Source organism: Mytilus galloprovincialis, chromosome 1 (assembly GCF_965363235.1).
Source record: "Mytilus galloprovincialis chromosome 1, xbMytGall1.hap1.1, whole genome shotgun sequence".
In the NCBI taxonomy this organism is placed as follows: domain Eukaryota; kingdom Metazoa; phylum Mollusca; class Bivalvia; order Mytilida; family Mytilidae; genus Mytilus; species Mytilus galloprovincialis.
The window spans coordinates 104,190,016-104,202,899 of NC_134838.1; the positions used below are offsets into that span (position 1 = coordinate 104,190,016).

At 33.9% G+C, this 12,884-nt stretch overlaps 1 protein-coding gene across 1 annotated transcript; it reads left to right on the forward strand.

The window, feature by feature from the left end:
- Positions 1-6,296: 6,296 nt before the first annotated feature.
- Positions 6,297-12,188, forward strand: LOC143048278 (uncharacterized). The gene is made up of 3 exons (XM_076221870.1): positions 6,297-6,739; positions 7,962-8,008; positions 11,144-12,188. The coding sequence occupies exons 1-3, from the start codon at positions 6,439-6,441 to the stop codon at positions 11,987-11,989; spliced, it is 1,194 nt and encodes a 397-aa protein (XP_076077985.1). The 5' UTR covers positions 6,297-6,438; the 3' UTR covers positions 11,990-12,188.
- The last annotated feature ends 696 nt before the right edge of the window (positions 12,189-12,884 follow it).

The following is a 12,884-nucleotide window of genomic DNA, read 5'->3' on the forward strand; positions in this document are numbered from 1 at the left end:
GAGTAAAAACGGCGGGTGGGCGGGCGGGCGGGCGGCAATCAAATATTGTCCGTGCATTAACTCATGAACCGTTCAACCAAAGCTTTTAAAATTTTAATATGTTATTACTGACAACTATTCGAAGGTCAAGTTCAATAATGGCGATTTTGACTTTTACCATTCAGGAGTTATGGTTCTTGAAAGATTGAAAAATGGAGTTGTCCGTGCATTTACGCATGAACTGTTCTACCAAAGCTTCCCAAATTTTAATATGTTGTTACTTATGAAAGAATGGAGGTCAAGTTCAATAATGACGAATTTTTGACTTTTACCGTTCAGGAGTTATGGTTCTTGAAAGATTGAAAAATGGAGTTTCCAGTCGTGTCCGTGCATTTATGCATGAACTGTTCTACCAAAGCTTCCGAAATTTTAATATGCTGTTACTGATGACAAAATGGAGGTCAAGTTCAAGAATGACGATTTTGACTTTTACCGTTCAGGAGTTATGGTTCTTGAAAGATTGAAAAATGGTGTTTCCCGTCGTGTCCGTGCATTTTCTCATGAACCATTCAACCAAAGCTTTTGAAATTTTAATATGTTGTTACGGATGACAAAATAGAGGTCAAGTTCAATAATGACGATTTTGACTTTTACCGTTCAGGAGTTATGGTTCTTGAAAGATCGTAAAATGGCGTTTCCATTCAGGTTGTTGCATTTACTCATGAACCATTCAATCTAAGCTTTTCAAATTTTAATATGTTGATACTGATGACAAAATGGAGGTCAAATTTGATATTGACAATTTTCACTTTCACCATTCATCAGTAATGGTTCTTGTGATATTGCCAGGACACAAATAAATGTTAATAAATCCGGTTTGCTGTCGTTGTGACAGCCTCTTGTTAGGAGTAAAACAGCCTGAAAAGTAGTAAATTTAATAAATGGCAAAATGTTGACTGTTTCTCATGTACTTGCTTAGAAATATAATTTAAAGCACATCCGTGCCCTAGAATAGTAAGTCTGTTTGATACCCCTGCTTTAAAAAGCTTTTAAAGATGGGGTATACTGTCTGTCCAGTTGTCCATCTGTCAGCTACATCCATTTCTCCGTCGGTCTGTCCTTCCCATGAATATTTTTGGTTGCATTTTTCTCAGGAACTACATATAGGGATTTCTGAAATTTTTTCTCATGGTAAAGTATTTGTTTAAAGCATTATTGACATGTCCGTCCGTCAGTCCTGTTTCTTGTCATCGCAACTCCTCTGAAACCACACAACAGAATTTCATGAAACTTGGTAGATAATAAGGACATACTATGTAGATGTGCATATCCACAAGAAATTACGATTCAGTTTTTTTTTTCTAGGTGTTATGCCCCTTTGAACTTATTTACCTCAATATACTACTGCAACAGTTTGTCACCAAAAACTGCTCTGAAACCTCACAACAGAATTTCATGAAACATTTTAGATTATAAGGACATGCTATGTAGATGTGCATAGGAAACCATGATTCAATTTTGTTTTCTTAGTTATTTTTGTCCAGTGACAATGTGAGAACGTGGGGTATGTGTGCGCGCTTACTAAGGTTCTTTAATTATTTCAGAATGTCGATGACCTGGGAATGATTTTTGTCGAGCCTGCAACTTTTGTTGCAGAAAGCTCGACATAGGGATAGTGATCTGGCGGCGGCGGTATTAGCTAACTTCTTAAAAGCTTTATATTTTAGAAGGTGGAAGACCTGGATGCTTCATACTTTGTATATAGATGCCTCATGTTACGAAGTTTCCGTCACTCACATGTCCAATGTCCTTGACCTCATTTTCATGGTTCAGTGACCACTTGAAAAAAAAGTTCAGATTTTTTGTAATGTTGAATTCTCTCTTATTATAAGTAATAAGATAACTATATTTGATATGTGCGTACCTTGAAAGGTCCTCATGCCTGTCAGACAGTTTTCACTTGACCTCGACCTCATTTCATGGATCAGTGAACAAGGTTAAGTTTTGGTGGTCAAGTCCATATCTCAGATACTACAAGCAATAGGGCTAGTATATATTCGGTGTATGGAAGGACTGTCAGGTGTACATGTCCAACTGGCAGTTGTCATCTGACCTTGACCTCATTTTCATGGTTCAGTAGTTATAGTAAAATTTTTGTGTTTTGGTCTGTTTTTCTCATAGTATATGCAATAGGTCTACTATATTTGTTGTATGGAATGATTGTAAGGTGAACCTATCTAGCGGGCAGATGTCATGTGACCTTGACCTCATTTTCATGGTTCAGTGGTCAAAGTTAAGTTTTTGAGTTTTGGTCATTTTATCTAATACTATATGCCATAGGTTATCTTTATTTGGTGTATGGAAATATTTTATGATCTTTATGTTAGTCGCGCAGGTTTTATTTGACCGTGACCTCATTTTCACGGTTCATTGCACAGTGTTAAGTTCTTGTGTTTTGGTCTATTTTTCTTAAACTATAAGTAATAGGTCAACTATATATGTTTTATAGAAGCATTGTTAGCTGTACATGTCTGCCTGGCATGGTTCATCTGACCTTGACCTCATTTTCAAGGTTCATTGGTCTTTGTTTAGTTATCTTGGTTAATGTTAAGTTTATGTGACAGTTGTATTAAAGCTTAGCTTTATACTTAGGACTATCAACATAATATCAATGATTAGTATAGGAGGCGAGACATTTCAGCGTGTGCACTCTTGTTTGGGACTAGTGGGGAATTAGGTTGATTAAATAGGGAATCATTGAGGCTTCATTCGAGCACTTAACAAAATTCTTGATCTTTATATATAAAAAAACCTAAGGTGATGTGACCTTTTATTGCTAATTTTTGCAACATTTGGTATATGGTGGACATTTTTAATGCCCCGCCGTAGCAGAGGGGGCATTAAATTTTACCCTTGTCTGTATGTACATATGTCCCAAAAGTTGGTTTTTGTTCTCTTACTTGAGTTTGCCTCAACCAAAGTTATGAAACTTATACAGAATGCTTATTACCACAAAACACAAATCAAGTTTAAATTTTGGTGGCGTCACTTTAACGGTTATAGAGTTATGCTCCTTTATAAATGAAAAAATTGCAATTTTTTTAGTTTCTACTCCAACTTAAGTTTGCCTTAACCAAATGATATGAAACTTATACACAATGCTTATTACCACAAAATACAGATCAAGTTTGAATTTTGGTGGTGTCTCATTAACCATTCTAAAGTTATGCCCCTTTATAAATGGGGAAAAAATGCAAAATTTTAGTTTCCATTTTCTAACTTGGGTTGGATGCCTCATTGGCCGAGTGGTCTAGTTAGATACTACTGTAATCACTAGCCAGTCAACACTGAGGTTGTGAGTTTGAACCCCGCTTGTGAGGGTGCACTTGACTCCAATCTTAATTGACTAAGATTGTCAGTTTAACCTTTTGTAGGTTTGTGGTTATCTCCTGGCACTCCGGCTTCCTCCACCAATAAAAAACTGGCCGCCACAAAATAGCCTAAATTTGGTGCTTAAAAGTGGCATTAAACACCAAAAATCAAATAAAATCTAACTTAAGTTTGCCCCAACCAAACATTATGAAACCTATACACAATACTTATTACCACAAACTCAGATCAAGTACAAATTTGGGTAGTGTCACTTTTATCGTTCTTGAGTTATATCCCTTTATAATGTTGTATGTAAGCAGGGGCATCATCTGTGTCCATGGCGACACATTCTTCATTTATTTCTTAAGTAATACTCCCCTTCTTATTTTAATATTTGACAATGTTCACATTTTCTGAAAGCCTTTCTCCAAGATGACTAATGATTATGATTGATAATTATTTCAGGAACCTTTTTATTTTTTGGTGAATTAACTTAGACAAATTTTCCCCAAATTGTATATGACCCTTTACTGAATAAGAAATTGGTTAAATGTTTATTTACTTGCACCACATTCATTACAAAAAACACATTAAATTCGGTTGAATACCTGTTTAAATTTTTATGTCGGAAACATGTGATTAAAATTTAGTCCACTATAGTGTGAAATATTATATACTTGTATAGGTAACACTGACAGTTTTGTTATATTTGCCCCATGCAGATTTTTAATCAGCTCTTTGAGTATAATGTTTATGTAATTCGGGATTTTTTCAGAGAATTTTAAAAACTACTACTTTTAGATAAAATAAACTTAAAGTATTACATAATTTGCTCAGGATTTTCTATTACCTGATCACATATATATCATTTGAAATCTTCACTGGTAAAGAGTGACTAGTTTATATCATGAACTGAGGATTTACAACAAGGTGAATGTTTGTCTAAAGCAGATATTCAAGGTGTATATAGATTAAGTTTTTGTCAGTACTTAATTTATTGGCATGACAAACGTTTTAAATACTCTGATATGCTCAAAGCCAACAACTACACAAGAAAACGAGAAAAATTGTTTTTGTCTTTGAGTTGCTTTTGACCAAAGTTTCAGAATGCAAGATATGCCAACCCTGTGGCAACAACATTGAGACATTTACTCACAGACCCAAAATTTTGAATTGAGGGTGGAAATAATAAGTGAAAAAGATCAAAATCATTTTAAGGAGTCGTAGTTTTTATTGTCTTTTACTTAAAACCTGTAAAGAACATTTAGAATTAGACCAAAGTATAATCAAGTACATTTATTTGCCTTTCTTTGATTTGTTTAACAGTTGCGGTAAAACACATCTAATAACTCATATTCATAAAAACGGATTTGTAATAGCATGAGCGAGCAACACGACGGGTGCCACATGTGGAGCAGGGTCTGCTAACCCTTCCGGAACACCCGAGGTCATCCCAAGTTTATGGTGGGGTTTGTGTTGCTTGGTCTTAAGTTTTATATGTTGCGTTTTATGAACTATTATTTTTCTGTTTGTCTTTTTTTTTTAGCCATGGCGTTCTCAGTTTATTTTCGATCTATGAGTATGACTGTCCCTCTGGTATCTTTCAACCCGCTTTCAGTCACAAGCTGGTTTTAGTATTAAACATGTCAAGACAAAAAGGTGTTATCGCATGCAATCGAACATTAATAATTTACAACCAGTATGTAGTGAACGCAGGTACTACTGGTGTGCTAGACACTGGCATGGATACAACTGCACGCCAAAAAGTAACAAAATTCTTGCCTAAACTTGCTTATCTGCTGAAGAAAAATTGAATGATTGATTTGATTTTGACCTTAAGGTATTCTGCCATACCATGGCCACTATAGTTCTCCAAGGCCAGATACCTTACCCAACATCGGTGCTAAGCATGAAAAGGGTTTTTCTTTCAAGAGGTGACACTGGTAATTATGACAAAAATCGTTTATGGTAATGCACCAATGTGACAGCGATGCCTTGTTGTCAAAAGACAAAAGGTTCGGTTTAATTCGGGGAAAAAAAATGATTATTTGAAGACAAAAGGTTCGGTTTAATTCGGGGGAAAAAATGATTATTTGAAGACAAAAGGTTCGGTTTAATTCGGGAAAAAAATGATTATTTGAAGACAAAAGGTTCGGTTTAATTCGAAAAAAAATTTAGATTATTTCAAGACAAAAGGTTCGGTTTAATTCGAAATTTTTTTTAGATTATTTGAGGTCGAACATCAAATACAAGTATTGGATTCAAATTGTAAAAAGTAGATAAGCAAGACCCAAAAAAACTACCGTAGCCGCACTTCTCAGATTGATACACTGATTAACATGCAAAAGATGCTATGATAAAAAGTTCTTGTCCATATAAAAAAAAAAATGGCGTAGAAAAATGTATCATTATTGATCAGGCATCCTGATTACAAACATTTAAAATCCATAAGGGACGTCCAGTTCTGAATTTCATTAGTACTAGGAATCGAACATTTTGGATAAGTGTCCACAAGGTTTTGACTTTAAATACGTGTGAAAAGAATTATAGAAATAACCTGTAGATTGATATCAATATAATTTGTTCTGTTGCCATTTCATTATTAGTTAACTATAAGTCCCAACAGGAAGGACATTGGTAATATTATAATAATGTTTGAGTAATCCTTATATTAAAATTGGAAAAGCATGGGTTGTATACATCAGAAATCGATTTGAATAGAAGTTTTGTACAGATACAATATTGGACTTATCCAAGTTACCGTAAACATTACATTGTCATGTATTTTGACAATGTTTGCTTTTAAAATTCACATGTATTGATGTATAAATGATAGGTTGGGTTAAGTAAATTTTTAACCGTTGAATCGCTTTTAAGTTTAAATAATCGATACCAAATAAGTAATTTGCTAGCTAGAATGGCATTCACTCGGAGATTTGTGCATGTGGCATATTGAGCACACCTATCACTTTAAGTTGCATTAAACAGAATTTATAAGTTTGGTGATATTCGATTTAAATCATAATACAAGACGGAAAATCAACACATATAATTTCATGATGGTAAAATAGCAAAGAAAGATACAATATGAATAAAGAACATCGAAAAAGGATTACTCAAAATTTGACATATCTGAAAGAACGAATGTTAGATTTAGATCCACTGCTGGATTGTCTAATTGAGCGAGATGTGTTTCAGTTAGAGCATCGTTCCAGGATTGATGCTGCAACTCCACCTACTCCTCAGAGAAAGTTTAATGAATTCATTCAACTGTTACTGTCATCATCACACCCTGCAGCATACCATGCCTTTCTGGAAGCACTTCAAAATGAGCGACAGTTTTATGTGGTGGAGAGACTTCAAAATACAGTGGTAAAGCTGGATAATGGTAATTGTTTATCTTAAATACATAATGGTTTTTTTTACAAAAATACGAAAAAACAAAATAAATTTTCTGCTACAAGTCAGCATCAGATGCAATACCTGAGTTCATATGTTCAGTGTCAGATTTTGAGAAATATTTGGTCAAGTTTAGGTATAAAACAATTTGCTATGGAAGCAGATCAAGTTAGCCATAACTTGATTTTACCAACATCATGTTTACTTTCATGATATATCAAGAAAAAAATTTCAGATATCAATTTCAGAATTTCAGGTTATACAAAAAAATACGTTTGTGATTGAATTTAGAAACGTTCGAAGACATAATTTTTAAAAGGTATATACAACATTTCGATATAATTTGTAGTTTACACATTTGTCATACAAGCTGTTTGTTTTCTTCACCTCGACATTACCAGTATTACTGGGCGATGATACCCACTTTACAATAAGACCAAGAATTTAATTTACGAATTTTCAAGAAATTCGCCACATTCTATTCTATTAGTACTATATTGTAATAATATTATATCTACTGGAAGATTAACTCGTTCAACTGATGAAATATGCAATATTTAAAACCATACACTGAAAACATTGGAAATCATCTTTCACAAACTAATTTCGATAAAATTTTGATTCTTTTAGCAGCATACAATCTCGCTCTTTAACGAAATGTAGTCAATAGTACAAAAACAGTTAAAAATCGCCATTAAAGGTAAAATAACTCATAGAAAGAGTCTCCTTTCAGACATGTCAAACATCTCGTGCTTGTCGTTTTTAGTATACAGTGTTCCTCTATCTAAAATAGTTCTTTTGAAAATAGCAGAAAAAAATACCAAAACCTGCACATTTTGTTAAAATGGACGTTTCAGTGATGTCCGCTTTTTTAAGTGTCAGGCTAGATCGACCGTGACTTACTGGTCATTTTTGAGATTTTTTTTAACTAAAGCTATAAGCTAATGTAGGTGCAAAATGAGGATCGTCTGTTTAGGAAACACAATAGAGTAGACCATTACCATCAAGTTTAAAAGAAAAAAAATGGGGGGGGGGGGGGGGTTAAAGGTTATGATTTTGGTTTACGACGAACAAAGGTCAAAGTCGCCATATGATTACACAAGCGTAGATAGTCCTCAAGGGACACTTTTGCCCAAAAAATTAAATCAATCAATTATTTGACCCTGCTTGTGAAGTTGGAATATAGAGAAAATCTTCTGTCTGCTTTTCAGGGTCAGTGAGAGCAAAGACTCCCCACAAGAGGCAACCTGTTCAAACGGTAAGTTCTTTTTAAGACCAAGGTTTCGAGTGACTCGAAGTGCATAACTATTAATTACACAACTATAAAGCTCCCAAAATCGCTCACCGGGCAAAATATAATGCAAAAGTTATTAAATATCGTCATATCAGAATAAATCATATAAAGAGTCCATGGACAACTTCTACGAAGTCAGCTTATTTGTAGCTCTAGTCTTGTTCATTTTTATTATTTAAAGGGGCACTAGCTGTCAAAATCATGTTCACCGATTGGACTCAATCTCTCATATTTGTTTTATAACAATGTAAAACATCAACTGATTAAAAATAATCAGTTGACAGTGCATGGGTATGGGCATGATAATATATATCTTCGTTTCGTGTGTATTTTAGTCTATACGCCATCAAATTAACTGTAGAGTTGACCTCACGAAGACCACCGATGCCTATTTAGTTTCATTTATTGATAATATTAAAAATACATGTGAATCATCCTTTTTACCTATATAAGAATGATGCTTTTAAGAATGGAATCAGTCAATCAAATAATTTACCTTTCTTCACTTTCAATGTTGACATTCTTTTCCTTTAAATAATCGAACACGCACACAATTCATGCGTTATAAATCTCTAGCTAAGGAGTTAAATTTATCATCAATTAATCTTAGCTTATTTTGACAAAATTGGACCATACTGGCTGCTAGTAGCGAATTATTATTCCACTATTTCACTTTTGTTACTTGTTTGGCTTTATAAATATTTTGATATGAGCGTCACTGATGAGTCTTATGTAGACGAAACGCGCGTCTGGCGTACTAAATTATAATCCTGGTACCTTTGATGACTATTTACACCACTGGGTCGATGCCACTGCTGGTGGACGTTTCGTCCCAGAGGGTATCACCAGCCCAGTAGTCAACACTTCGGTGTTGACATGAATATCAATAATGTGGTCATTTTAATACATTTCCTGTTACAAAACTTTGAATTTTACGAAAAATTAAGGATTTTCTTATCCCAGGCATAGATTACCTTAGCCGTATTTGGCACAACTTTTGGAATTTTGGATCCTCAATGCTCTTTAACTTTGTACTTGTTTGGCTTTATAAATATTTTGATATGAGCGTCACTGATGAGTCTTATGTAGACGAAACGCGCGTCTGGCGTACTAAATTATAATCCTGGTACCTTTGATAACTATTTACACCACTGGGTCGATGCCACTGCTGGTGGACGTTTCGTCCCCGAGGGTATCACCAGCCCAGTAGTCAACACTTCGGTGTTGACATGAATATCAATAATGTGGTCATTTTAATACATTTCCTGTTACAAAACTTTGAATTTTACGAAAAATTAAGGATTTTCTTATCCCAGGCATAGATTACCTTAGCCGTATTTGGCACAACTTTTTGGAATTTTGGATCCTCAATGCTCTTCAACTTTGTACTTGTTTGGCTTTATAAATATTTTGATATGAGCGTCACTGATGAGTCTTATGTAGACGAAACGCGCGTCTGGCGTACTAAATTATAATCCTGGTACCTTTGATAACTATTTACACCACTGGGTCGATGCCACTGCTGATGGACGTTTCGTCCCCGAGGGTATCACCAGCCCAGTAGTCAACACTTCGGTGTTGACATGAATATCAATAATGTGGTCATTTTAATACATTTCCTGTTACAAAACTTTGAATTTTACGAAAAATTAAGGATTTTCTTATCCCAGGCATAGATTACCTTAGCCGTATTTGGCACAACTTTTTGGAATTTTGGATCCTCAATGCTCTTCAACTTTGTACTTGTTTGGCTTTATAAATATTTTGATATGAGCGTCACTGATGAGTCTTATGTAGAGGAAACGCGCGTCTGGCGTACTAAATTATAATCCTGGTACCTTTGATAACTATTTACACCACTGGGTCGATGCCACTGCTGGTGGACGTTTCGTCCCCGAGGGTATCACCAGCCCAGTAGTCAACACTTCGATGTTGACATGAATATCAATAATGTGGTCATTTTAATACATTTCCTGTTACAAAACTTTGAATTTTACGAAAAATTAAGGATTTTCTTATCCCAGGCATAGATTACCTTAGCCGTATTTGGCACAACTTTTTGGAATTTTGGATCTTCAATGCTCTTCAACTTTGTACTTGTTTGGTTTTATAAATATTTTGATATGAGCGTCACTGATGAGTCTTATGTAGACGAAACGCGCGTCTGGCGTACTAAATTATAATCCTTGTACCTTTGATTATTATTGTTAATGATTGACAATAAAATAATCACATCTTATATTTTTTTATGTATCTCGTAGCTAGTGCCCCTTTGAGTTTGTTAAATTTTTTATCTATTGCAAAACGCGCGCTCGTGTATATAAGGGTAACGAGATCAGAGATATATACTTCATTAGAGTAGTAGTACAGAAAACGCAAAAAACACAAAAGCCATCACAAAGACAGCTTTGCTATATATGGTTTCTTTCTATTTATTGAAGTGTTAAAGACTGATGGTAAAACGCAAAACAATGGATAAATATCGTCATTTAGGTGCTACAACACCTGTAAGGATTATAATGTTCGATATTTACAGCTTTTTTTTTCATTCTATTTAATCAAAATAATAATAACAAAAAAACGCATGAAGGGTTAAAAATCCTCATTTGACGGACAATTATTCATATATATAAGGAGACGATTGACGATTTCGCTTCAATTTACCTGTTTGTAGATTACGGGTTAATAGCTTCTCTATTAACTGAAATATATTGCGGTGTTAAAGATAAACGAAAATAAAAAGTGCATTAATTCCTTCAAGGAGTTAGATTTCAGGACAATACGAAGAGGAAGCCGATTTTAATATTTATTCGAATTCCTTAAGATATCTTATAACTTATGTGAGATATCTTGAAATTCGAATAAACGGTCAAATTGGCTTGCCATAAGTCCTTGTTTATCGACGAAGAAAACTAAATACGATTAGAAGATCTTAGAAGTTTTTTTATGGAATAAGATTGATAATTATTTGGGGGGAGAATAAAGATAAAATGTCAGGTATCAGCACTAGAAAACGGCAACTTTATTTTGTGTCAAACTTGGATATTAGTTTACTAGTGTTTATAAAGTGTGTATATAGTTTATGTATTATCGTTTTAGATAGAGCCAGCACTTTCCAGTGGATATGCACATATGGACCAAGTTGCTTCTGTTATGTCAAAAGTCCTATCTGAATTCAGCGGAAAGTTAACTGAGGAATTAGTTACTAATTTTGAAAAAAGAAGAGAAGATGATATACGAGAGATGGAAGAAAATATGGAGGCCAAATTAGGGAAATTCAGTGAACAATGGGAACATGAGAAGAAACAAATGCTACTACAGAATGACAGTGCCATAAAATCTCTACAAGATGGGATCGAAAGTCTGCAACGAAAACAAAACGAATGTGAAAAACTAAAATTGAAATATGACCAACTGAAACAACATCAGAAGGATTTGAGAGAAAAGGAAAACGAACGATGGCAAAAACTGACACAATCAAACTTAGAAAATTCTCAACTAAAAGCCGAAAATACACTGTTAAAGGAAGAAGTTGATCGATTGAAAGATAAAATAGAAGAACTTCAAGATGAAGCATCAACTGTAAGAAAAGGAAAACTAAATTCCGATAGTGAGGCCAAACATCTGTTGACTGAGAACAGGAATCTTAGATCAGAACTAGACGAAAAAGAAAAAGAACGTGATGATTTGAAACGAGATATCGAGAATGCTTATGAAAGAATTCATGAGATAATACGCGTTCAGAAAGAAAAATCAACAGCCGAGGATTCAACTTATAAAACAGTTCTAGATAAACAGAATCAAAAGTTGTCCGAAATATACGACGCTGTTAATGCTTTGTCGGCTAGAGATAGGTTGAATCAGATCAAATCATCTGGAGCCCCAAGAACATTATACATTGGTGGGAATGCCATTCAAAGGTCAAACAGATCTAATAAATCATAATTTTGAAAATATTTTCCACGGAGAGTGATCAAGTAATCAAAAATAAGGGAACAAAAATTTGAACATAATTTATTTTCGTACATGTTTAAAGCATTACTAATGTTTTCTTGTTTTGTGCATCAAGCAGTAACTCATGTTTTCTTGTTCCAGATACATTGTTAATAAATTCTAATAAAATGGGCGTGATTATCTGTTTAAATCACCTGCATAAAGGCTCAACGACTTATTTCGTGTAACTTATGATCAAATTTTGTCATAAGAATTTATGCATGTAAAAAGAGCCCCTTGTGATCTTAGCATCAATTGGCGTCGTCCTTCATCTTAACTATTTTTATAATTTAAAAAAATTCTCATATGGAATTTTATTATTTTTACTGTGTGTGACTGTTTCTTGGTATATCTAGTTCATAAACTATATTCGATATTTTGATTCATCATCAGAAAAAACCATTATTGCTTAAAATAGAACATAGGAGTAATGCCATGGTTTGTATCTCTTTTTTTGAAATTGGCTTTACGCTTCTGTTTTTTTTTTTGGTTGCCTCCTTAAAGAATGGACATAATGATTTGCAGCAATCTTATATTTTTTAATTATTAACATTTTTTTTCTACCAGCAAGTTTCTATTGAGTAAACAAAATGTTGATCTATCACATTTAGATTTGTATTGATCAACATAAGAGGGCATTTTGGCTTATGCAGTATATTGAAAAAGTCTATAAAAAAATTATGGATGTCAGTGCTTTCGACAGGCTGTATATTTGATCCTCTCTTGAATGTGTGTTAAATGCATTTTGATTGAAAAAAATTAATCCAAGTATGAAATTTTATTTTTTTATATTATTTTTTTAATCAATTAGTTTTTTTTCAGTTGCATGGTATATTTTTAGAGCAAG